Source organism: Mus caroli, unplaced genomic scaffold (genome assembly GCF_978045245.1).
Source record: "Mus caroli unplaced genomic scaffold, Mus_caroli_1 scaffold_11, whole genome shotgun sequence".
NCBI classification, from domain to species: Eukaryota; Metazoa; Chordata; class Mammalia; order Rodentia; family Muridae; genus Mus; species Mus caroli.
Genome location: NW_028227266.1, coordinates 77,394,468 through 77,421,253, shown reverse-complemented (window position 1 = coordinate 77,421,253; position 26,786 = coordinate 77,394,468). Strand labels below are relative to the sequence as shown.

General features: G+C 40.9%; 1 protein-coding gene across 2 annotated transcripts in view; it reads right to left on the bottom strand.

Annotated features, from left to right (window-relative positions):
* Positions 1 to 26,786, bottom strand: part of Cd109 (CD109 molecule) — a 113,724-nt gene that overhangs the window by 25,439 nt on the left and 61,499 nt on the right. For both annotated transcript variants that reach the window (XM_029482122.2, XM_021172854.3), the window contains exons 18-23: positions 19,599 to 19,740; positions 18,816 to 18,933; positions 14,869 to 14,982; positions 10,789 to 11,007; positions 9,888 to 10,032; positions 8,380 to 8,556 (exon numbers count right to left, since the gene is read on the bottom strand). In XM_029482122.2, coding sequence (XP_029337982.1) covers positions 8,380 to 8,556; positions 9,888 to 10,032; positions 10,789 to 11,007; positions 14,869 to 14,982; positions 18,816 to 18,933; positions 19,599 to 19,740 — 915 coding nt within the window. The remainder of the gene's footprint in view (positions 1 to 8,379; positions 8,557 to 9,887; positions 10,033 to 10,788; positions 11,008 to 14,868; positions 14,983 to 18,815; positions 18,934 to 19,598; positions 19,741 to 26,786) is intronic.

The window sequence follows — 26,786 nt, the reverse complement described above, 5'->3', positions numbered from 1 at the left end:
CCCAAAAGTTGTCCTCTGACCTCTACACACATGTCCTCCCATACTTAGACATCCACATACACAAAATAAAAATAAAAATAAATAAAATGTAACTTTAAAACAAATCTGAATATATGAAGAAAACAAGCCGATAAATGTTTCAATTAACAGGCTCAGGATTTCCACTCCTTGTCAAAAATGGTTTCTTTTTACAGTTCTTTCTTTTCTTGACAGCAAACTGTGTTTCACTCAGTGATGTAGCTATTGGTTATAGGACCCCTGGGCCACCAACACTTAAGTAAGACAATGTGCTGTCCCTAAGTGACATTTAAGTAATCATAATTCACACTAGATCTTCATTAATGACTTAAAAAATAAAAACAACTTCATAATATTTACAAGACTTAGAAAAGACAATCTCTGAAGGGAGACTCTGATGTCATCACGAAGAGTGATGTCAGGAAACATGGACCGACAAGCCTCTTCCGGTCAGAAAAGCACCGGGGTAGCTAGGGCACAGGGTCGGCTGACACTTGCCTGCTGCCCACAACACCCGCCACAGGATCTTAAGACTTCTGGTGAGTGGAACACAGCTTCTGCTCCAATCCAATTGCGCGCGGGACCTGAGAGTGCATTAGTTAGGGAAGCAGAAACCGCCTGAGTAGGGCCACAGGCCTCATCCGGCCGGATCAGCACCGGGGTAGCTAGAGCGCAGGGTCGGCTGACACCCGCCAGCTACCCACGACCCCCGCCACAGGATTTTGAGACTGCTGGTGAGTGGAACACAGCTTCTGCTCCAGTCCAATCACGCGGGACCTGAGACTGCTTTGGTTGGGGAGGGAGAAATTCGGCCTACATAGGGCCACAAGCCTCTTCCGGTCAGAAAAGCACCAAGGTAGCTAGGGCGCAGGGTCGGCTGACACTCGCCAGCTACCCACAACACCCGCCACAGGATCTTAAGACTTCTGGTGAGTGGAACACAGCTTCTGCTCCAATCCAATTGCGCGCGGGACCTGAGACTGCATTAGTTAGGGAAGCAAAAACCGGCCAGAGTAGGGCCACAGGCCTCATCCGGCCGGATCAGCACCGGGGTACTGCCAGCTACCCACGACCCCCGCCACAGGATTTTGAGACTGCTGGTGAGTGGAACACAGCTTCTGCTCCAATCTTTAAACAGTGACAACGACAACAACTAACCCCAGAGATTACCAGATGGCGAAAGGTAAACGTAATAATCTTACTAACAGAAACCAAGACTACTCACCATCATCAGAACCCAGCACTCCCACTTCGCCCAGTCCAGGGCACCCCAACACACCGGAAAAGCTAGACACGGATCTAAAAGCATATCTCCTGATGATGGTAGAGGACTTCAAGAAGGACTTTAATAACACACTTAAAGAAATACAAAGGAACACTGGTAAACAGGTAGAAGACAGTAAAGAGGAAGCACAAAAATCCCTTAAAGAATTGCAGGAGAACACTGATAAAGAGTTACAAATCCTTAAATAAAAACAGGATAACATAATCAAACAGGTAGAAGTCCTTAATGAAAAACAGGAAAACACATCCAAACAGATGATTGAAATGAACAAAACCATACTAGACCTAAAAAGGGAAGTAGACACAATAAAGAAAACCCAAAATGAGGCAACACTGGAGATAGAAACCCTAGGAAAGAAATCTGGAACCATAGATACCAGCATCAGCAACAGAATACAAGAGATGGAAAAGAGAATCTCAGGTGCAGAAGATTCCATAGAGAACATCGGCACAACAATCAAGGAAAATGTAAAATGCAAAAAGATCCTAACTCAAAACATCCAAGAAATACAGGACACAATGAGAAGACCAAACCTATGGATAATAGGAGTGGATGAGAATGAAGATTTTCAACTCAAAGGACCAGCAAACATCTTCAACAAAATTATAGAAGAAAACTTCCCAAATCTAAAGAAAGAGATGCCCATGAACATACAAGAAGCCTACAGAACTCCAAATAGACTGGACCAGAAAAGAAATACCTCCCGACACATAATAATCAGAACAACAAATGCTCTAAATAAAGACAGAATACTAAAAGCAGTAAGAGAAAAAGGCCAAGTAACATATAAAGGCAAGCCTATCAGAATTACACCAGATTTTTCACCAGAGACTATGAAAGCCAGAAGATCCTGGACGGATGTTATACAGACACTAAAAGAACACAAATTCCAGCCCAGGCTACTATACCCAGCCAAACTCTCAATTAACATAGATGGAGAAACCAAAGTATTCCACGACAAAACCAAATTCACACATTATCTCTCCACGAATCCAGCCCTTCAAAGGATAATAACAGAAAAAAACCAATACAAGGACAGGAACCACGCCCTAGAAACAACAAGAAGGTAATCCCTCAACAAACCTAAAAGAAGACAGCCACAAGAACAGAATGCCAACTTTAACAACAAAAATAACAGGAAACAACAATTACTTTTCCTTAATATCTCTTAATATCAATGGACTCAACTCCCCGATAAAAAGACATAGACTAACAAACTGGCTACACAAAGAAGACCCAACATTTTGCTGCTTACAGGAAACTCATCTCAGAGAAAAAGATAGACACTACCTCAGAATGAAAGGCTGGAAAACAATTTTCCAAGCAAATGGTATGAAGAAACAAGCTGGAGTAGCCATTCTAATATCTGATAAGATTGACTTCCAACCCAAAGTCATAAAAAAGACAGGGAGGGACACTTCATACTCATCAAAGGTAAAATCCTCCAAGAGGAACTATCAATCCTGAATATCTATGCTCCAAATACAAAGGCAGCCACATTCATTAAAGAAACTTTAGTAAATCTCAAAGCACACATTGCACCTCATACAATAATAGTGGGAGACTTCAACACACCACTTTCACCAATGGACAGATCATGGACAGAAACTAAACAGGGACACAGAGAAACTAAGAGAAATTATGAATCAAATGGATCTGGCAGATATCTACAGAACATTCTATCCTAAAACAAAAGGATATACCTTCTTCTCAGCACCTCATGGTACCTTCTCCAAAATTGACCACATAATTGGTCACAAAACAGGCCTCAACAGATACAAAAATATTGAAATTGTCCCATGCATCCTATCAGATCACCATGGACTAAGGCTGATCTTCAATAACAAAATAAATAATAAAAAGCCAACCTTCACATGGAAACTGAACAACACTCTTCTCAATGATACCTTGGTCAAGGAAGGAATAAAGAAAGAAATTAAGGACTTTTTAGAGTTCAATGAAAATGAAGCCACAACATACCCAAACTTATGGGACGCAATGAAAGCATTTCTAAGAGGAAAACTCATAGCTCTGAGTGCCTCCAAAAGGAAACTAGAGAGAGCACACATTAGCAGCTTGACAACATACCTAAAAGCACTAGAACAAAAGGAAGCAAATTCACCCAAGAGGAGTAGACGGCAGGAAATAATCAAACTCAGGGGCGAAATCAAACAAGTGGAAACAAGAAAAACTATTCAAAGAATCAACCAATCAAGGAGCTGGTTCTTTGAGAAAATCAACAAGATAGATAAACCCTTAGCCAGACTCACTAGAGGGCACAGGGAAAGCATCATAATTAACAAAATCAGAAATGAAAAAGGAGACATAACAACAGATCCTGAAGACATCCAAAACACCATCAGATCCTTCTACCAAAGGCTATACTCAACAAAACTGGAGAACCTGGATGAAATGGAGAAGTTCCTAGACAGATACCAGGTACCAAAGTTGAATCAAGATCAGGTTAATGATCTAAACAGCCCTATATCCCCCAAAGAAATAGAAGCAGTCATTAATAGTCTCCCAACTAAAAAAAGCCCAGGACCAGATGGGTTTAGTGCAGAGTTCTATCAGACCTTCAAAGAAGATCTAATCCCAGTTCTTCACAAACTATTCCACAAAATAGAAACAGAAGGTACTCTACCCAACTCATTCTATGAAGCCACAATTACTCTGATACCTAAACCACAAAAAGACACAACAAAGAAAACTTCAGACCAATATCCCTTATGAATATTGATGCAAAAATCCTCAATAAAGTTCTTGCTAACCGAATCCAAGAACACATCAAAGCAATCATCCATCCTGACCAAGTAGGTTTCATCCCAGGGATGCAGGGATGGTTCAATATACGGAAATCCATCAACGTAATCCAGTATATAAACAAACTCAAAGACAAAAACCACATGGTCATCTCCTTAGATGTGGAAAAAGCATTTGACAAGATCCAACACCCATTCATGATAAAAGTCTTGGAAAGATCAGGAATTCAAGGCCCATACCTAAACATGATAAAAGCAATCTACAGCAAACCAGTAGCCAACATCAAAGTAAATGGTGAGAAGCTTGAAGCAATCCCTCTAAAATCAGGGACTAGACAAGGCTGTCCACTTTCTCCATACCTATTCAACATTGTACTTGAAGTCCTAGCCAGAGCAATTCGACAACAAAAGGAGATCAAAGGGATACAAATTGGAAAAGATGAAGTCAAAATATCACTTTTTGCAGATGATATGATAGTATATATAAGTGACCCTAAAAATTCCACCAGAGAACTCCTAAGCCTGATAAACAGCTTCAGTGAAGTAGCTGGATATAAAATTAACTCAAACAAATCAATGGCCTTTCTCTACACAAAGAATAAACAGGCTGAGAAAGAAATTAGGGAAACAACACCCTTCTCAATAGTCACAAATAATATAAAATATCTTGGCGTGACTCTAACTAAGGAAGTGAAAGATCTGTATAATAAAAACTTCAAGTCTCTGAAGAAAGAAATTATAGAAGATCTCAGAAGATGGAAAGATCTCCCATGCTCATGGATTGGCAGGATCAACATTGTAAAAATGGCTATCTTGCCAAAAGCAATCTACAGATTCAATGCAATCCCCATCAAAATTCCAAATCAATTCTTCAACGAATTAGAAAGTGCAATCTGCAAATTCATCTGGAATAACAAAAAACCTAGGATAGCAAAAACTCTTCTCAAGGATAAAAGAACCTCTGGTGGAATCACCATGCCGGACCTAAAGCTCTACTACAGAGCAATTGTGATAAAAACTGCATGGTACTGGTATAGTGACAGACAAATAGACCAATGGAATAGAATTGAAGACCCAGAAATGAACCCACACACCTACGGTCACTTGATCTTCGACAAGGGAGCTAAAAACATCCAGTGGAAGAAAGACAGCATTTTCAACAAATGGTGCTGGCACAACTGGTTGTTAACATGTAGAAGAATGCGAATCGATCCATTCCTATCTCCTTGTACTAAGGTCAAGTCTAAGTGAATCAAGGAACTTCACATAAAACCAGAGACACTGAAACTTATAGAGGAGAAAGTGGGGAAAAGCCTTGAAGATATGGGCACAGGGGAAAAATTCCTGAATAGAACAGTAATGGCTTGTGCTGTAAGATCGAGAATTGACAAGTGGGACCTCATGAAACTACAAAGCTTCTGCAAGGCTAAAGACACCATCAATAAGACAAAAAAACCACCAACAGATTGGGAAAGGATCTTCACCTATCCTAAATCAGATAAGGGACTAATATCCAATATATATAAAGAACTCAAGAAGGTGGACTCCAGAAAGTCAAATAACCCCATTAAAAAATGGGGCTCAGAACTGAACAAAGAATTCTCACCTGAGGAATACCGAATGGCAGAGAAGCACCTGAAAAAATGTTCAACATCCTTAATCATCAGGGAAATGCAAATCAAAACAACCCTGAGATTCCACCTCACACCAGTCAGAATGGCTAAGATCAAAAATTCAGGTGACAGCAGATGCTGGCGAGGATGTGGAGAAAGAGGAACACTCCTCCATTGTTGGTGGGATTGCAAGCTTGTACAACCACTCTGGAAATCAGTCTGGCGGTTCCTCAGAAAATTGGACATAGTACTACCGGAGGATCCAGCAATACCTCTCCTGGGCATATATCCAGAAGATGTCCCAACCGGTAAAACGGACACATGCTCCACTATGTTCATAGCAGCCCTATTTATAATAGCCAGAAGCTGGAAAGAACCCAGATGTCCCTCAACAGAGGAATGGATACAGAAATTATGGTACATTTACACAATGGAGTACTACTCAGCTATTAAAAAGAATGAATTTATGAAATTCCTAGCCAAATGGATGGACCTGGAGTGCATCATCTTGAGTGAGGTAACACAATCACAAAGGAACTCACACAATATGTATTCAGTGATAAGTGGATATTAGCCCAAAACTTAGGATACCCAAGATATAAGATACAATTTGCTAAACGCATGAAACTCAAGAAGAATGAAGTGTGGACACTGTGCCCCTTCTTAGAATTGGGAACAAAACACCCATGGAAGGAGTTACAGAGACAAAGTTTGGAGCTGTGATGAAAGGATGGACCATCTAGAGACTGCCGTATCCAGGGATCCATCCCATAATCAGCTTCTAAACGCTGACACCATTGCATACACTAGCAAGATTTTGCTGAAAGGACCCAAATATAGCTGTCTCTTGTGAGACGATGCCGGGGCCTAGCAAACACAGGAGTGGATGTTCACAGTCAGCTATTGGATGTATCACAGGGCTCCCAATGGAGAAGCTAGAGAAAGTACCCAAGGAGCTAAAGGGATCTGCAACCCTATTGTTGGAACAACATGATGTACTAACCAGAACCCCGGAGCTCTTGTCTCTAGCTGCATATGTATCGAAAGATGGCCTAGTCGGCCATCAATGGAAAGAGAGGCCCATTGGACTTGCAAACTTTATATGCCCCAATATAGGGGAATGCCAGGGCCAAAAGAATGGGAATGGGTGGGTAGGGAAGTGGGGGGCACTATGGGGGACTTTTGGGATAGCATTGGAAATGTAATTGAGGAAAATATGTAATAAAAATATTAAAAATTAAAAAAAAAAAGGAAACATGGACCATCTTCCTCAGATGAAAGCTGTTGGGCCAGCCAGAACACTGATCACACATCCTGGCTGGTAAGGACGTGCCAAGGCTAGGTAGAATGGTTAGTGTCTACAGGTATGAACTGAACTGTGGAAGCACTTCCGAATTCTCCTGGACCTGACTTCCATTATTAAAAGGATGAACTTGAGAGCCCAGAAATTTGATATTGATCATCATCCAGTCACTCTTCCTGTGCCTCCATTTCCTCACCTAGGATATGGAGATAGTGGTGCAACTCCCACCAATGGGTTCTGTGAGAATTAAAGAAACATGCAAAGCTTTTCCCTAAGATTAGCTGCCCTTTCTATTATCACACAATTCGGTATAAACAGTTTTCTGTATAATGAAGGACTCTAAAAGAAGGGTTCGTATCAAAACAGTCTCATTACTTGAGTTTGGCAATTTATGGAAAATGGGCATGATGGCTACTGGTGTGCCTCTCTGTCATTTAGTCCATTCATCTTTAAAGAAGGAAGAAGAGGAGGAGGGAGAGGGGTTGGGGAGAGGGAGGAAGGAGAGGAAGAGGAGAGAAAGAAACCACACACACACACACACACACACACACACACACACACATGCACATATACACACTCTAGAAAACATTGAACTATACTTTCCCAGACTGTGCTGAGTAAGCGCTTCCCAGTCATTTCCTATATAAATCCTTCCCATCTTGATGAGTTTCCTGTCTAGTGTACATCATACAAACCATGCAGGCAAAAGCAAGGTGAGACTGTTATTTGGGGCTGGCTTTTGTAGTGTTTTATGATTGTTAGAAATGGTTCACTAATCTTCAACTTCTCTGGCCATGGACGCTGGAGGCAAGAACTCGGAACACAGTGAATAGTGAGTTGAAATCCCAGGCTAGCAACTAGCTCACCATACATAGCCCTGGGAAAGCTACTTAACTTTCCTGTGTCCTGGCTCCCTTGAGCTAATAGACAGCTTACAACACGGCCTGCCACATCGGCAGCACTAGACCCACGCTAACGTTACTGTGGGCAGGTCGTAGCCATAGCTGAGCAGTTCTTGTAGCTCAGACAGTCACGTCAGATGTGCAAGCATCCACTCCATACACACTGTTCTACCACAAAGCTAACCTGAACCACCTAAGACTCTGTCTGAAGAAAGAATCGTGAACAAGTGCTCACAAATGAGCAATGGATAAAATTCATTCATTTTATTTTATAAAAGAGTTTTAAATTAGCAGCAGTTAAGCAACAGTTGGCTACCTGAAGACAAGCGGCCCCGCCCCACTGCCTGACCTTCAGCACATCTGTACCAAGTAGTTCCACAAATCATGCACTAAACACAACCTCCATCTATTCAAAACATGGCTTAGGGAGACCCTGACCTACAAACAACTGGAAACTTGTTTTTAACAAATAAAAGTCTATGCACCTACTGCTTACCTTGCCTCATATATGAAAGGGCCTTTTCTTTTAAATTAACTGTCAGCTGTTTCTGTTTAGTCAGATAATCCAAAATGTAAATATTTGGAGCAAAATATATCATGTTCTGTTCACCACATCCATAAGGCATCCGTATCAGTGAAGATAAGCCATTGATGGAGGAACCAAGAATATCTCCTGCAAGCACAAAACATTTGGTTCAATGAGTGATAATCATTTGCTCTTACCTGCTGGTGGCAGGCAGTCTCAGCTCAGTACAGGTATCTATCATAGAAGCCAGTGAGACAGAGTAGAAACTTAATCAAAACAAGAGCAATACCGTAAATACAGGGTTTCTCTGTGTAGCCCTGGCTGTCCTGAAACTCACTCTGTAGACCAGGCTGCCCTTGAACTCAGAAACCCACCTGCTTCTGCCTCCCAAGTGCTGGGATTAAAGGCGTGTGCCACCACGCCCGGCAATACCATAGATCTTAACTTGTGGACTGCATGATAAGTCAGGATGCTTCTGCCTAAATAAAGGGTATAAACTAAGTGTTTCTTTAAATTAGAGAGTCAAACAAGTGTCAGAAATTAAATGTCAAGACATTTAATGCTTCAAAGGAGACTCAACGTGCATTGGGGAAGACTGTTTAATTCAAAAGCATTTTAGGTTACTGGAAGGGAACTAGAAGTAACTGACATTCCTGCAGTAAAGGCTGCTAGGATCTTGCACAGGAAACTATTCTAGGCAAGGGTTCCCAAGCCTTGCTTACCAGACTCGCTGGTGTAAAGTTTCCAAACTACACTTGCCCTGACCATAGTCTAAGAAATTCTAGTTCAGTACGTTTAGGAAAAAACAGACATTTGTGTTTTTAAACACGTTATGTAAGATTAAAATCCCCAGCAGTGGCCGAGAGGCACAGAGTCCGGAAGCTCTTCTCTAGAAGACACTCTTCCCTCTTGCTGTTAGAGAAGGTGTGGCCTTGTATCTGTACATGAGTTTATCTATACATAAGAAGCAACACCATCGGAAATCCAAAGCTTCCAGCTAGGTGTATCGATGCATGCTTCTAGTCCCAGCAAAGAAGCTGAGGCACACGGATCTGGATTTCAAGGCCAGCCTAGGCTACATACCAAGACCTTATCTCATAAAACAAAGAGCCAGTGATATAGGTCATGGGTAGAGAACTTGCCTAGTACGTGCAAAGCACTGTGTTTCATCTTGGGAAGAAGGGAGAAAGATTAAAGGAGAGAGGAAGGAGGGGAAGGAAAGAGAGAGGAAGGAAGAAAGGGAGCAAGCTCAGACCCACCCCAGACATACTAAACCAGAACTTCTTGTTAAGCAAGACAACACACTCACAAATGCATTCTGCATGTTGAAAAACACTGATTTAAGTTACAGTAGTTGACACCAACTAAAATCTCCCACAATCTTTTCCCATTGGGGCTAAGTAAGACAATATAGCTATAAATAGATGGAAAAATATTATCAAATGCAAATCAGCCAGTATGCCACACACTACTCTTACCAATTGCTGTGATCTGAACTCTTTCACTGCCAATGACCGTATCAGGAGGAAAGGAGAATCTCATAGATTTCTGGTTACTTTCTACGTTGCTATCTGTCAGATCCAATAAGACAGATTGCGAATACGACTTTTCTATCCCTTCAGGCTGTAGGGGAAAGAACACAGCATGTCATCTGCTTATCTGTTAACAGAGAATGGTGTGCAGATCTAATGACAAAGATCTAGTCCGCTGTGGACACAGCTGCTCAGTCCATACCTACCTACCATTTCCTGATTCCGACTTGAAACATGTTAAGCACTTGCATTCTAGTTAAATTGAGAAAGCATTTTATGGAACTGGAATGGAAATGAAAATGACAGGGGGAGAGGTGAAAAAGAACATGACAAAGAAAACCCTCAGGGAGCAGATTCATCCGATGTTATCCAAACAAAAGCACCAAACGCCTTAACTGAACTCACTTTTAACTGGACAGAGATCCAGATCCAAGGCAATGACACCCCAGAACAAGAGTGGCCATCCACCGTGCTGGGCTGTGTTTTTATACACAATGTCCTCTCAAACCAAGAGTCTATGAAATCTACTTTGAGGAGTTCTAAAATGCCTACTCTCTACCTCATCAACCTATGATCCAGTAGGAGTGTAACGCTGTTTGTAGCTGTAAAGGACTATTTAGAAATACTTGACAATCCTAAATTCGCTTCTGCTCAAATTTAAAAGGGAAAATGACAGTATCTTTATAACACACATGTGTAACATTTTTACAGACGGATAAGAAAACAACATTACCAGGAGAAAATATTTCAGGATTACTAAAAATTTGACACAGAAACACCATCTCCCATTTGCTTTTTAATTCCGCGCTAAGTTTCAACTATATCCATCTAAACCCCAAATATTTACCTTTACTACAATTGTCCGGGTGACAGCATCAGAGGCAGTGGGTGAGGCAGCCGTCACTGTGATGGGAATCTCTCCCAAGTGCGTGGGCTTGATGGGAAAAACAAGAGTGATCCCATTATCCCTGGGAACTTGAACAGTCTTCCGGTATATGGTGTTATTGACGTCATTTGAAGTCATTAAAATATCAAAGCTGTCACTTTCCTCAATGAGTACCACAACCTGGGAAAGAAAGAGAAAGTAAAACCCAAAATTTTGTGTTTAAAAAAAATTGCTCTCCTGTAAAGTGTCGTCTATCGCTATTATATTACAAGTATGAGACTCAAAACCAGAGAAAAATAGGACAAAGACTCAGGCATTTTTTGGCTTAATTTCCTGTCCTTACACTAACTTATCTCACTACACAAAGCCACTGAGTGATGGAACTATACACAGAAAGTCCACTTCAAACATTAGTTTCAGCATCTCCTGACTTAACTGTGCCATCTTAGGAGACACCGGTTCTATCAGGGAAGCATGAGACAGATTAAAATACTGTTTGATCTACTGAGGCTCTCAGCAAAAATTATTCAATGAAAACTGTGATTACTACATTCATTCTAAAGCATATGCTATTTACAAATTTATTCTCTGCTCTCCTTAAGTAGAATTCTTCCAGGCTGGAGTAGTGGTTTGGTTTGGTTTGGTTTGGTTTTGTATTTGTTTTTGAGACAGGGTCTTATTGTGCAGGCCTGGCTGGCCTAAAACTTGCTATGAAGATCAGACTGGCTTTGAACTCACAGAGAGATATGCTTGCCTCTGCCTCTGCCTCCTCTGCCTCTGCCTCCTCTGCCTCTGCCTCCTCTGCCTCTGCCGCCTCTGCCTCTGCCTCCTCTGCCTCTGCCGCCTCTGCCTCTGCCGCCTCTGCCTGCCTCTGCCTGCCTCTGCCTGCCTCTGCCGCCTCTGCCTGCCTCTGCCTGCCTCTGCCTGCCTCTGCCCCTCTGCCCCTCTGCCCCTCTGCCCCTCTGCCCCTCTGCCCCTCTGCCCCTCTGCCCCTCTGCCCCTCTGCCCCTCTGCCCCTCTGCCCCTCTGCCCCTCTGCCCCTCTGCCCCTCTGCCCCTCTGCCCCTCTGCCCCTCTGCCCCTCTGCCCCTCTGCCCCTCTGCCCCTCTGCCCCTCTGCCCCTCTGCCCCTCTGCCCCTCTGCCCCTCTGCCCCTCTGCCTCTGCCTCTGCCAAGTTCTGGGGTTAAAGACATATCACTATGCCCAAAGGTGAGGGAGGGTTTAGAGCAGCAGCTTTCAACCTGTGGGTCACAAATCCTTTGAGAGTCGAATGACCCTTTCACAGGGGTCAACTCAGACCATCTGCACATCGATATTTATGTTACAACTCATAGCAGAGCCACCATTAGACTTATGAAGTTGCAATGAAAATAATTGTATGGCTGGAGGGTCACCATGACATGAGGAACTGGATCAAGGGCCACAGCATTAGGAAAGTCGAGAACCACTGGTTTAAGAGTCTAACGTTGTAAGCCTAGCTAGCCTGAAACTCATTATGTAGACCAGGCTATACTCAAATTTCCAACAATCCTCCTGACCCTGCCTCCCAAGTGCTGAGATGATAGGTGTGTCCCACCACAACCAGCATGGGCCTTACATTTTACAAAGTATTTTCTAATTTATTTTCTCTCTTTTTTTTTCACAATAACTTGTGCACCTAATAGTAATAATGATTCTTTTAAAATAGATTAGGAAACTATGAATCATGTTATTAAGTTATCTGCTAGTGAGAGGCAAACTGGATGTTAGGCTTTTTGATTGGATCTTCTGCTCCTTATACAGTAACATTCTGGCCACATTAAAAAGTACAGTTAAAACGTGAAATGCTGGAGCTGGCAGGATATCTCAGTGGTTGGCTTATGCCTATTCCATCTCCAACACCAAAAAAGTAATAAGTAAACATTTTGATTTACTATGCGGATGTACACACTTAACCTCATACAATGAGGTTATCAGCATATGCCAAGGGCTGAAAACTAAGCCATTTGACTAATGCAACTGTAGGTACATCGCAAGCAGTGGTTAAGTCCTAATCCTTGCATTACAGCAACCTGACTGCCTGACGAGACACAGGAACATGACTCCCACAAAAAAAAAAAAAAATTACTGAAAACATAATGTTCTGAATAACCCTACAAACCTAACAGAGTAGGCGAGTTCCTCAGGAAAGGAATCCTAGCTGCAAGCTAGCTCAGATAGAATAAATTCTTACCAACTGCCATGTTTCAGGAAATATTAAAAGGAACTGCAGTTCCCGCACTACACCCAGCTACTCTCTCTGCCCCAGCAGTGGTCTCGCTGCCTCTGTCTCCATTTAGCCCCAGCAGCAACCAATCGCAGTCCTCCCAGCTCCAGTTGGCTTGTCTCAGTGCCGCCCATACCTTCTCAGCCATTTACCTCCAGGGGCTACTTATCACAAATCCCCTTAACCCAGTAAACCAAAACTCTAGAAGCTTATAATCAATCGGTCAGATTTATATATCAATAAATTCTCAATACACAAGATAACCAACCAATAAATTCAGGGTCAATTGATAATGGTCCAAGCTGCCCACCTAGATGAGGCAGGTTACCCCAATTACTCTATCCCTATATGATATTATAGTCACCTGTGGCTATTTAAAGCCACGCTGAATCTGAACCATCCTGTTCATCCTCCATCTTGCTTCCTCTCCTTCTCCTGTGTTGCTCCCTGTCTCAGCAACTCTTAGCTCCACCTCCTTCTTCCCTGTCCAATCAAGGGCCTCCTGCTGCACTAATATTTAAATTAAGTGGACAGAGAAAATCCTGCCACACTGCAGTAGGTTCAAAATGGTAATGAGAAGAAGAAAAACACATTCTAGGTATGGAAGACCAGGAAGAAGACAGGAGGTAGAAGAAAGAAAGGCACCTCCCCAAGGCCAAAAGGAAGTTCCCTAGCTAAACAGGAAGATCTGTTCTAGGAAACTAAGAGAATGCACAGATATTCTAATGATATACCCAGACATTAATAAGCAGAAGAAATCACTAACAAAGTATGTATACTTTCAATCTCCCATCATCATACAAAATTCATGGAGGAATATCAGATGTGTGCTTCCTCCCTATGAGTCGTTAGTCATGGAGGCTCCAAAGGACCCCAGAAAAGTATCGGTCATTGCCATTGTCTTGGCTGCCTAGACCCTGTTGCTGAAGATAACATAAACTTTAGTTATACTACAAAGACAAATAATGCTACAACTGAGCCAGAAGCTTCCTCCATGTTGGTTAGCCCTCCCGGTGCCAAAAGCTGCCATGTAGGCAACTTACGGAGAAAATTTATCAATGCTCTTACCCATATGTGGATCTTGCATGTTATACAGTCCCAATCTGTCAGGCAAGAAATGCCCACGGGTACAATAGTGGAGCGACAGTTATGGCAGTAACCAACTGCTTTCCAATTCATTCTAAGGCCCACTCTATTTATGTTTGTACCAATAGACCAGTGCTGTTCTCCAGCTGGGTTAAAGCAATGAAGAGAGGTTAATACCAAGGCTTAGCCCATTGACTTACAGCTAGGGACGGCATTCACAGGGTCCAGCCATCCTTGAGGAGCTATTGTACGTTCTAATGACTGAAAGGGAGAGTCATTGCCGTCAGTGGTATAGGCACTAGAAAGCCATCTATATTTCAGTGAATAGCTCCATACACATGTTCATGTGGGTGGCCCTGGTTAAAGGCAAGGGAGCCATAGTACAAAATTAAGAGAAAAAGACATAGAAGTGGGAGGAGGAACCTCCTGGGAGAAAAGGAGAGTAAGAGAGGGTAAAGTGAATTCGACTAGACTGTGTTATATGTGGGTGTGAAACTGTCAAAGAATAAATTTAATACTTATTAAAATTTCAAATTACCAAGTTAAAAGAGTAAAGCCAGTAAAACACATATAAGCCAAAAAGCAAAAAACAAACAAACAAACAAAAATGCTTGAAGATTCTGATGCTCAAGTACTATGCATACTATGCAACCAACCAAATCTTGCATTTTGTTCCAAAGTATAAAATCAACAAAGCTTTGAACACATTACCTTAACGGTATCTTTCAAATAATTAACGATGGATACTTCCAAAGCAAACTCTTCACCTCTGATAACAGAGTACGGAAGATTCAGGAAAAGGAAAAACGGCTGGAAGGCTTGCAGCTAGAGAGGACACAATGAGGACATGTTTTGATTCTGATTTTAAAAAATGTTTCACATTATATACAAGAGCAATATTCATAGGACCTTTACAGCCTGGAACTCCTAGAGGTGTCCACATGCCTATCTACCATCACCTAGCAACAGCTTACACTGAGTGAGTGGTGAAAAGCTGTTATTTAACCTAGTAATTACTGCGCTATGTTAAGCACCTAGTAGTAACCAAGCACTTCATATGTTATTTGTGCAATCATTATACCCCCATAAGGGTGCTGTGTTCCTATTTTATTTTTTAAAAATGATGTTCGGAAATTTCTGTAACTACTACAAGTGAAGGAGCCATAACCCATTCTCTGCGATACCAAAACAAGCTGCCATTCTGTTACACTATTGATTCCATAATGTGCTTCAACAGTTACTGTCCAATCCAACAGTTCCTGTTTGAGACGCACTTGAGGAAATCTCTCAGTGTGGCCAGCTCAGAATGCCCCCTCCTGAAATAAAGCCACTTTAGGCCAGTGGTTTCTAGTAGGCATACCCTGTGCCTCCAACCCATGCCTCTGTAAGCTACATACAGCAAAGCCAACATGAACATGACCCAATACAACATTAAGCATGGGGGTAAGTGGGTTGGTTTTTTGATTTTTTTGAAATTTGATTGCACATTTCTCAACTATGAACTTTGTAGATGACAAGACCACCTCATAATGTAAAGAAGATGGGCGTGTCTGCCAGGTTTATGTAGACATGTGTAGACTGAACCTTTTAGATTGTCACAGTGGCCGAACAGTAGTAGCAGCATTTTGTGGAATCAAGTTCTACAACACTTAGTATTGTCCCAAACCATAAACAACCACTGTCTTGTATTCCTTGTGATTCTTAATTATTTATTATTTGTGTGTGGTTTATATTTGGGACACAGAAATATGATTTGTTGCAGATTACAGATCTTATAATTTAAAATACCATGTAAGTACTGATAAATATTGAATATTTGCTTAGACATTTATGTAAATAAATTATCTGTTTAAATGACCTGGGCTTTCACCATATCATATACAAACCCAAAGGACTAATATTTCTACAAATTTCAATTACAGATCCTAAGGAGGCAACACAAAATCTCTGTTATTGGGGCTTTCAGGTATAATAGTAGTGATAGCTACTGGATTGAGGCCATTCAAGATCCTTATATTCTTATTAGTAACTGGAAACAAAATATGATGATATTTGAGCATGGACATGAAGAAATGCCTGCTAGGAGACAGCTTGAGAAGTTGTGCTCATCTTTAAAATAATCTAGCCATTGTAAGCTTTATAACAAAATAGGGGCCGGAGAAATGAATGGTTAAGAGGTTAAGAACACTTGCTGCTCATATGAAGAACCGAGATTTGATTCCCAGCCTTCACAAGTCAGCTCAAAACTCAAGTTCCAGGGGATCCAACACCCTTTTCTAGCTTCCTTGGGCACCAGGCACATACACAGTGCACATAAATAGATATGGGCAAAACACTCTTATGTATAAAATTTTTAAATGTTACACTTGATGTAGCCAAAAGGCTGAATTTTCTCTACTACTATAAGCTTAAAAGTAAGTTATAATACAAATGATACCTGTTTTCTGTTTCCAGGAATGATTAAGTAAAGGAAATTCCTGCCATCTATGCAATGAAGTATTCATTGCTTAAATAGCATTACTTATTGACAGTCTTACTTAGCATAGTAATGCTTGGGTTACCTAAAATTGATCATAATGTGGAACTTTGTCCTAGTAAAGATAGTGGCAATTGGTAATAAAATAAAAATTAATTCAACACTGAAATCTTGAAAAATAATAAGCATTATAGCAATGACTTGAGTTGGAAATTAGGAAGAAATGCCTACAAATAAGTGACAAGGTAAATTAAGGTTTATAATGTTGAAAAGGATAAATTAAGCAAACTGTGACACAAATTTTAAATATAGAAAATCTGTAAAATGTTATGTGTTATCTAAATTTGAATGTTTTAGATACATTTATGATGTACTAAATTACTCTTGTGAGGCTATTCTTGGGCCTAGCAAACACAGAAGTAGATGCTCACAGTCAACTATTGGATGGATCACAGGGCCCCCAACGGAGGAGCTAGAGAAAGTACCCAAGGAGCTAAAGGGATCTGCAACCCTATAGGTGGAACAACAATATGAACTAACCAGTACCCTGGAGCTCTTGTCTCTAGCTGCGTATGAATCAGAAGATGGCCTAGTCGGCCATCAATGGAAAAAGAGGCCCATTGGTCGTGCAAAGCTTCAATACAGGGGAACACCAGGGCCAAGAAGTGGGAGTGGTGGGGGAGGAGGGAGGGGGTAGGGCATGGGGGACTTTTGGGATAGCATTGGAAATGTAAATGAAGAAAATACCTAATAAAAAAACAAACAAAATAATTACTGCTTTTAGTAGTATGTGGTGCATTTACCTTAGTTAATTATAATTACCTATATGTATTTACTATTGCAAAAATATGCACCATTTACAGAACATTTAATTTTACTCTGGTGTTCCTTCCATGTATGAAGACATTGAACCCTGACCACAACCTACAGTAAAGGAAGAGAACGTCAGAGCACTGAGCTGACCACTGCTTGACCCACACCAGGCTCTTACGCTCAGAGTTTATAAACATACATTTTTTTTAAAACATATTTCTTTCTTTCCTTTTTTTTTAAGATTTATTTATGTATTTGTCTATTTTATTTATTCAATGTGTATGAGTACACTGTAGTTGTCTTCAGACACACCAGAAGAGGGCATTGGATCCCACAGATGGTTGTGAGCCACCATGTGGTTGCTGGAAATTGAATTCAAGACCTCTGAAAGAGCGGTAGTCATTACTGTTAACCACTGAGCCATATATATACATATATATATGACTTCATTTTCAAAGGAAAAGCTTCAACCGTGCATGCATTTTCTGATTTGACTAAAAGACTTCTGACTTGGGGGCTGGTGAGATGACTCAGTGGTTAAGAGCACCGACTGCTCTTCCAAAGGTCCTGAGTTAGATCCGTAACAAGATCTAACTCCCTTCTGGAGTGTCTGAAGACAGCTACAGTGTACTCACTTATAATAAATAAATAAATCTTAAAAAAAAAAAAAAGACTTCTGGCTCAAAGAATGAAATAAAAACCTAGAATTAAAAAGTAAAAAAAAAAAAAAAAAAAAAAAAAAAAAGTTTAAACAGTAATATTTTTAACCTTATGACCAAATCTACCAATTTAATATAACTCAGATTCAACAGGGCCAGCAAGATGACTCAGTGGGTAAAGATACTTGCTAGACAAGTCTGGCAATTGGAGTTCAATTCCCATTCCCAGAATTAACATAAACATAATTGGAGAGAATTGACCCCACCAAGTTGCCCTCTGACTTCCATGTGTGTGTGCTGTGGTGCACACACACTAACACAATAATAATAACAATGAAATAATAATAAGAAATAATAATAATAATTTATGGCTGGGGAGACGGTTCAACGACTAAGAGCTGCTCTCCCAGAAGACCCAGGTTCAATTCCCAGTACCCCCATGGCAGCTCACAACTGTAACTCCAGTTCCAGGGGATCTGACATCCTCATACAGACGTATGCCCAGGTAAAACACCAATGCACATAAAATAAAAATAAACTTATAAATAATAATACCTTACTATTTTTTTTAAAAGATGTTGCCACAATTGAAGGCAGAAAGGTAAAATCACAGTAAACCATGATCAATAAAGTAATAGATAGCTGATCATTCTCTGAGCCTCATTTCATTAGATTTCTGAGCCCTTCCCCCAAGTCAATATTCTTTCTACCTCTGCTGGAGCGGTTGTTAACCCAAAACCCAGGTCTTCTGAGATGACAAAAGCCGAAGCCACCCAAGAAGTGATGGAGTCAGGTACAGTAACTTCAAATTCTTCATAAATCTTAGATCTGAAGTCAACACAAATACAGAAATTACACAACCAACATTTCACATCATTCCAAATAAGTCAACATAACAATTATTAGAAATTTTAATTATTAGAAACAATTATTAGAAAATTTTTAATTTTTTACATTTATGTCATTTACATATCTAAGTTTAAAGTCTCTGAGCATCTCAGTTTCTCAAGAAGTAGTTTATAATATCATACTATGCACATTCCAATAAAATCCTTCTCAGTTGACTACTATTATTTTCAGCAGTGGTCTTAAATACATATTTTCCAGTTTTACTCCAATACTCCTCTCTCAATTTACAGATAAGTTTGTGGGTGTTTGGTTGGTTGTTTTATCTGTATCCCTATCATGTCTGTTATGGGTTTTCCTCCAATAAAGGCTAGGAGACTTCAAGAAATTTTAATTCACCCTTCCTTTTATAAAGCCTGTCACCCTCTCCTTGGTGATACTCTGTGGTCACAATGCTCATGTGATTCAATCAAACACTACAATTAGAGGCAACCGACATCATACTAAACCCCAAACTCCTTCATCTACTTAGTTCCTCAACACACAAGATTTATACTTAAAGTACATTAGAAAGTAGGAAAATATTATTCAAGATATACACTAAGCAAAACACAAATGGACAAAGAACTTTCTTTACAGATCATTACCCCATGTAGGCGTCTAGCCAAATCCATGTTTCTGGAAAATTCTTCCTGACATGTACATTGTTAACTGAAGAAGCATCTTCAAAATCAACCAGGTTTGCCTCATTTTCCTCCGCAAAGCGCTCAGAATACTCTTCAGTATCGTCTGCAATAGACATGGACCATGGTGGGGAAAGGAAAGGCACCAGACAGAAAGAATTGCAAGCTTGGCCCCCGGGACCCTCAACCTCACAACAGAATGAAGTTCAGAATTTATCTTGTTCAACTCTGTTTTCTGAAGAATTATCCTAGATAACAGACAAGCCATAGGACTTACCAAAACCACATGGACAGTGAACTCAGAACTAAAAATATTTTTTCAGTCTCCTCTGTTCCAATGACCAATAGCTGAAAACTTAGATATTAGTTGCCTACTTTATTTAATTTTAAATTATTAAAGTTAAATCACATTTTTGAACCTGCCTATGTTTTTTTGTACTGTTCTTTGCATGTTCATTGGTGCTGGGTGCTATTGGCTTTGTTCAGCCTAGGACATTATACTCAATCAAATGGTTGGATTACAAATTTAAACAAATGCGTGTGGATATCAAGATATTTGGGTCATATATCTATCTCTTTTTTTTTTTTCAATTTTTCTGTAAGTCTAAAATTCTTACAAACTATGAGCCAGCATAGATAGTACTTAGTACTCAGTAGAGGCAGGCCAATCTCGGACAGTTCAACACCAGCCAATTCCCAGGATGGCCAATGCTATGTAGAGAGACCTTGTCTCAAAAAAAAAATTTTAAATATAATGTAAAGAAAATTACATCACAGTGTAATAGGTACCAAAGCTATAAAAATGACTACAATAAAATATTTTATAACCTATAGAGAAGATAAAAATTTTTTAATAAACATGAAAGGATGATAATATGTAAGGTCTATTAAACAAAAAATAGTTAAATTTACAAGTAATCTGAATGATGAAAAGAATTTCAGTAGAAAATACTCCTTTTCCAGTCAGTTGTCTGCATTCCATTTTCTTCAAGTCTTACAACCAAGGGCAAACCATGCACAAGAGAAAACTGAAGCACGTACAAAACCGTCTCCAGAATACAATACTGAGTATTTGGTTAAAATGGCATCATGGAGAGAAGAAGGAATGGTTGCATTCAGACTTTGAGTATATACATCATACTAGAGACTTTGGAAAGCAATCTTGTGGTTTCTCAAAAAATTGGGAATAGTTCTACCTCAGGATCCACTACCACTCCTGGGCATATACCCCGAAAATGTTTCACCATCCCACAAGGACACTTGCTCAACTATATTCACAGTGGCTTTACTTATAATAGACAGAAACTGGAAACAACCTAGATGTCCCTCAACCAAAGAATGGATAAGAAAACGTGGTTCACTTACACAATGAAATACTGTTCAGCTATTAAAAACAACGACATCATAAAATTGGCAGACAACTAGATCAAACTAGAAAACACCCTGAGTGAGATGATCCAGACCCAGAAAAACAAACACGGTATGTACTCACTTACAGTTGGACATTAACCATAAAGTATGGGATATTCATGCTATAATCCACAGACCCAAAGAAGCTAAGTAACAAGGAGACACCAAAAGGAGAAAGTTAAATCTAACTGAGAAGGGGAAATGAATAGATGTCAGGGATGGAGGGAAGAAAGAGACCAGTTGGGGGAGGGGTGGGGATAGGGACAGGAGGGATCAAGTGGGGTGGAGGACAGGAGGAGAGAGTACTGAGAGAGACAACAGGGATGAGGATGGGGGAGCCTCTCTAGGATGAGCCAGAAACCAAGGGCAATGGGAATCCCCAGGAATCTACAAGAGCTACCCTAGCTAAGACTCCTAGCAATAAGAGATAGGACACCATCTCTTATAACCAGGGGAGACTCCCAATGGAGGGATGGGAACACCAATCCAGCCATAAAACCTTCAACCCACAATTTGTCCTGCCTACAAGATGTGCAGGGGTAAAGATGGAGCAGAAATTGGGGAAATGGCTGGCCAGCTTGAGACCCATGCAATAAGAGAAAATCCACCCCTGACACTATTAATGATGCCCTGCTATACTTGCAGACCAGCGGCTAACATATGTGTCATCTGCAAAGCTTCACCCAGCAACTTATAGAAACCAACTGCAGAGGCCCACAGCCAAAATTAAGGGGAGCATGAGGAATTCTATGGAAGAGGGAGGAGGGAGGATTGAAGGAGCCAGAGGGGGTCAAAGACACCACAAGAAAACCCTCAGAATCAACTAATCTGGGCTCACAGGAGCCACAGAGACTGAACTGCCAAGCAGGGAGCATACTTGGCCTGGACCTAGGCCCTCTGCACATATGTAACAATTGTACATGGGTCTTCATGTCAAACCCTTATAGAAGAAGCAGGAGTCATCTCTGGCTATATCGTCTACCTTTGGATACCTTTCCTCTAACTGGGCTGCCTTGTCTAGCCTCAGTAATAGACGATGTACCCAGTCCTGCTGCAACTTTAATGCCAAGGCTGGTTGATATTCTTGGGAGGCATCCCCTTTTCTGAGGGGAAAGAGAGTAGAGGTGAATGGGGGAAGGAGAAAGGAGAGGGAGAGACCGGGAGGAAAGGAGGAAAGGGAAGCTACAATTGGAATATAACGTTGATTGATTAATGAATTAAAATTCTAAAGCAATAAGCAAAAAAAATTTAAAACACACTTAAGAGACATATCTACTCTGCTTCTACATGTCCCCTGTGTTCCTCTCGTATGAGTTCCAAGTCAATAGCATACACCAGATCATAGAAGGAAACTCCTCCAAGGTAAGGAAAGATATACATATGCCGATACAGAACGCACACAGAATACCAAGGAGACAAGACCAGAGAAGAAAATCCTCACAGCGTATCATTGTTAAAACCCTAAGTAGACAAAAGAAAGAAAGATGCTTGAGAGCTGCAGAGGTAAAACCATGAGCCACATATGAAGGAACATCATCAGAATACCAGCTGCTTTGACAGCAGAAACTTTGAAAGCCAGAAGAGCCTGGAGCAACGCATCCTGTACCCATGTGATCATCTCAACAGATGGAGAAAAAAATAGTCTGTGACAAAAATCAAACATGATAAAAGTACTAGAGAATGTAGAGGGAACATAGCTCAACATTATTTGACAAAGCTGCCAAAAAACATACATTGATAGAAATAATCTTCAACACATGACACTGGGGAAACTGAATGTTCATAGAAAGAGAATGAATTAGATCCATATCTACCACCTTGCATCAAGACCACCTTCTCAGTCTCAAGTGAGTTTAGTGTGACAATGTAGCCACAGGCGTGCAGTCATCTCTTCTCCTTGCTGCTGTATCAGCCTTGCTGCTGCTTTGGTGCATAAGAAGGTAAAGCAGAGACTGAAGGAAAGGCTGTCCAGTAATCAGCCCAACTTGGGATACATCCCATGGGTGGATACCAAACCCTGACACTATTACTGATGCCATGTTGTGCTTGCAGACAGGAACATAGCATGGCTGTCCTCTGAGAGGCTCTACCAGCAGCTAACTGAGACAGATGCAGATACTCACAGCCAATCATTGAACTGAGGTTGGGGACCCCTATGAAGAGTTAGGAGAAGAATTGAAGGAGCTGAAGGGGATGACAACACCATAGAAAGACCAACTAACCTGGACCCTTGGGAGCTCCCAGAGACTTAAGCCATGAACCAAAGAGCACACATAGGCTGCCTTGTCTGGCCTCAGTGGGAGAGGATGTGCCTAATTCTGTAGAGACTTGATACCTGAGGGAGAGGGGATGCAGGGAGGGGGAACACCTTCTCAGAGGCAAAGGGGAGAGGGTATGGGGGAAGAACTCTTCCACTTGGAGAGAGGCTACATTTGGGATGTAAATAAATAAAATAATTAATAATAATAATAAAAATAACCTCCTAACAAGAGGGAAATCATATCTGGGTAACTGAGAAATCTAGCCAACTATCCAGGCCTAGTGAGGTCATAGATCTTAGAAGAGAACCTACAAATGCCCCACTTACTAAACCAACATAATCCCTAATTACATTCCAAGTATTTGTCCTTATATATACAGGTAAGTGTAGTCCTCACCCTCATCAAAGAAGTTTCTCTTTGCAACAGACAGAGAGAGTAGAGAAATGGCATGAGGAGAGACTGTTCCCAGCTTGCCAGGCAACCTAGGGTCTTTGTCACTCTCAGCAGACTGAGACAGAGGAAGCATGCTTTCTCAAGTAGAGAATACTGGTGTTCTGCCAAGTAAGCTGTAAACCTGAGGAAATGACCTTCATGATCCTTTTCTCATGAGGAAAATGCTTAATTTTCTACTCTTTAATTATAAGAAGCAACACATCTAAGAGTTGGACTGCTAACAGATTTGTCAGTCTGCAAGGAGGTTTGGGTCACTGAGCCAAGGTAAGCTATTGCTAGGTAAAATAGCATCTGGTGTAAACTGGAAACTGTGGGGAAATCTTTATTCTGTCTTTTGTATAAAATATGCTGAAACTTTGAATAAAGTGTGCATTGGCTGGCTGCCGCTGTGTACCCCCTGTGTCCTGTGAATGCGGCTCTACCCTTAGGACCACAACACACTAGATGTTGACAAGAGACCGCTACTGAAAACTACCAATCACAATGCAAAGTTGTAGATCCTTGTCCCAACTGATACATCTACAGTACAACTCTTGCATCTAAGATTCAGGGAGCATTTCAGAAAGGAGACTATGGAAAGACTGTAAGAGCCAGAGGAACAGGAAGTGAGATTGTGTCTTCTAGGAATGTCAGAAGTTACACCCATATTCTCACCAATGAGACTGCCTAAGCATGAGCTGAACAAGAGCAAGAAGAATGGGGACAGGGGAAAGCCCAAGAGGCCTCAACCCTGCATCATTAAGAAAGGATGAGAGCATGAGAAACAGTCTTCCCCAAGGAAAAGCCACCAACTGGTTATCCAATACCAAATGGTCACCTGTAAAACATACATACATGTATGCATATATAATATATAGTATATATATGTAACATTATAAAGACTGAGAAGGTTGTATTTATATATCTAGGAATACATACACACACACACACACACACACAATGAAAAAGGAAGCCATGAATTTCAAAACAATCAAGGACAGATCTACAGGAGAGGGTTTAGAAGGAGGAAAGAGGAAAGAGAGGGGGGATGATAAAATTATAATTTCAAAAAATAATTTTAAAAAATGAAGAAAAAAAACTTAAAATTAAAAAAATAGTTAAGAAACAACTCTGCTCTGCCCCAGGGCCCTTCAGTACTCCTGTAGCCTGCTGTGCTTCTCCATCATGGCCCTGGCACAGCCATCTTCTCCATCTGCCCCCTTAGGCCAAGGAGAAACCCTCATAGCCTCTTGCATGCTAGGCACACACTTAATTTCATCGCTGTCTATTGAATACTGAATCAATGATCTTAACCTAAGGGATAAGCTAAGTGGGAAGTTCACAACATATCAAGCATGCATGACACATCTTGAGTTATTTAATACACTGTATGAAGGAAGCTGTTCAGTACATGGGTAAATTATGATTTTACATTTACTTTCCTAACAAGCCTACAAAACACATAATATTATTAAATATATGTGGAAGGGAGAAACTGGAGGCTTAAAAGCTTGACTAATTTGTCCTGGGTCATACTCTATTGTTTTTAGGTGTATGGGCATTTTTGCCTGCACGTATGTCTGTGTGTCATTACACACAGTACAGGCAGAGACTAGAAAATGACATTGGATCCCCTGGAACTGTAGTTACGGGTAGTTGTAAGCCAGTGTGGTACTGGGTGGGTGCTGGGAATCTGGAAGGGCAGCCAATGCTCTTAACTACTGATCCATTTCTTCAGTCTTTAGAGCCATATTCCTAAATCAAAGCCAGTAGTATATGGCAACCAGCTCCTTTCTCAAGCACTGTGATACTTTTTAGAGGAAGAGGAGTGACTGGTAAGCTCTAGCAGGAACTAGGACAGACGTTTGAGAAAACGACAATTTCATACCAGAAAAGAAAAATGGAATCATATCAACCAAGTTTGTCAAAGAAAGGAAACACAAGGCTGTAAATGGGTACAAATGAAAAACTTGATGTGTTACCTAGTGAACCTGAGCTATTTGTAAGGCTCGTGAGTGTAGAAACAGAAACAAGATAACAACTGGAGTTGGTACCAGCATGGTGGTGATCAAAAGACAACAGAAGTTAGGTAGACCTTCAAATCCCCCAGGGTAACAAACTAAGACTGCGAGTCCTAGACCTAAAAGGAAGTTGACGATGTTAATGCTAACTGAAAGAGTGACCATTGATGGGTTTGCTCTTCAAAGCATGAGCAGCTCTTAGCTCAACATGGTCGAAAAATGGCCAAGAGCACCTGGACCTCTGTGTAGCTACTTATTCTGAGACAGAAGAGGAGAAATGGATGTCCATCACTGGGGTAGCTGTCCAGGGTCCTATTTGCTACTGAGGTAGAAGGGTTCTCTTGTAGTGAAAACATGAAAGATTCTCAGCCAAGGATGCAATAGGTGCAGCTTTTCCTTAGCATCCTGGCTGGATGCCAAAACCTCTAAGCACTCAAGTCCTATACACAAAGCAGTGTGGTGTTTTAGATAACCTACAAATTCCCATACACTCTAAATCACCTCTATACTACTTCTGATACCTAATATCATATAATAATACGGTATGATATATTAACATAATATAATGTTGTATAGTTATTATACTACACAAGAACAAGAGTTAAGTCTATAGATGTTCAGTAAAGAAATCTTTTTTTTTTTTTTTTTTTTTGGTTTTTCGAGACAGGGTTTCTCTGTAGCCCTGGCTGTCCTGGAACTCACTTTGTAGACCAGGCTGGCCTCGAACTCAGAAATCCGCCTGCCTCTGCCTCCCAAGTGCTAGGATTAAAGGCGTGCGCCACCACGCCCAGCTAAGAAATCATTTTTAAAGTTATATTTGAGAAGGACACAGCCACATTACTGACAACAGACAGTGCTGCTTAGAGCATCAGACAGGACTGCACATGTAGAGGGACAACAGAAAAAAGCTATGAGTCAGGAGCTGGAGAGATGGCTCAGTGGTTAAGAGCACCGGCTGCTCTACCAGAGGTCCTAAATTCAAATCCCAACAACCACAGGGTGGCTCACAAACATCTTCTGGTGTGCAT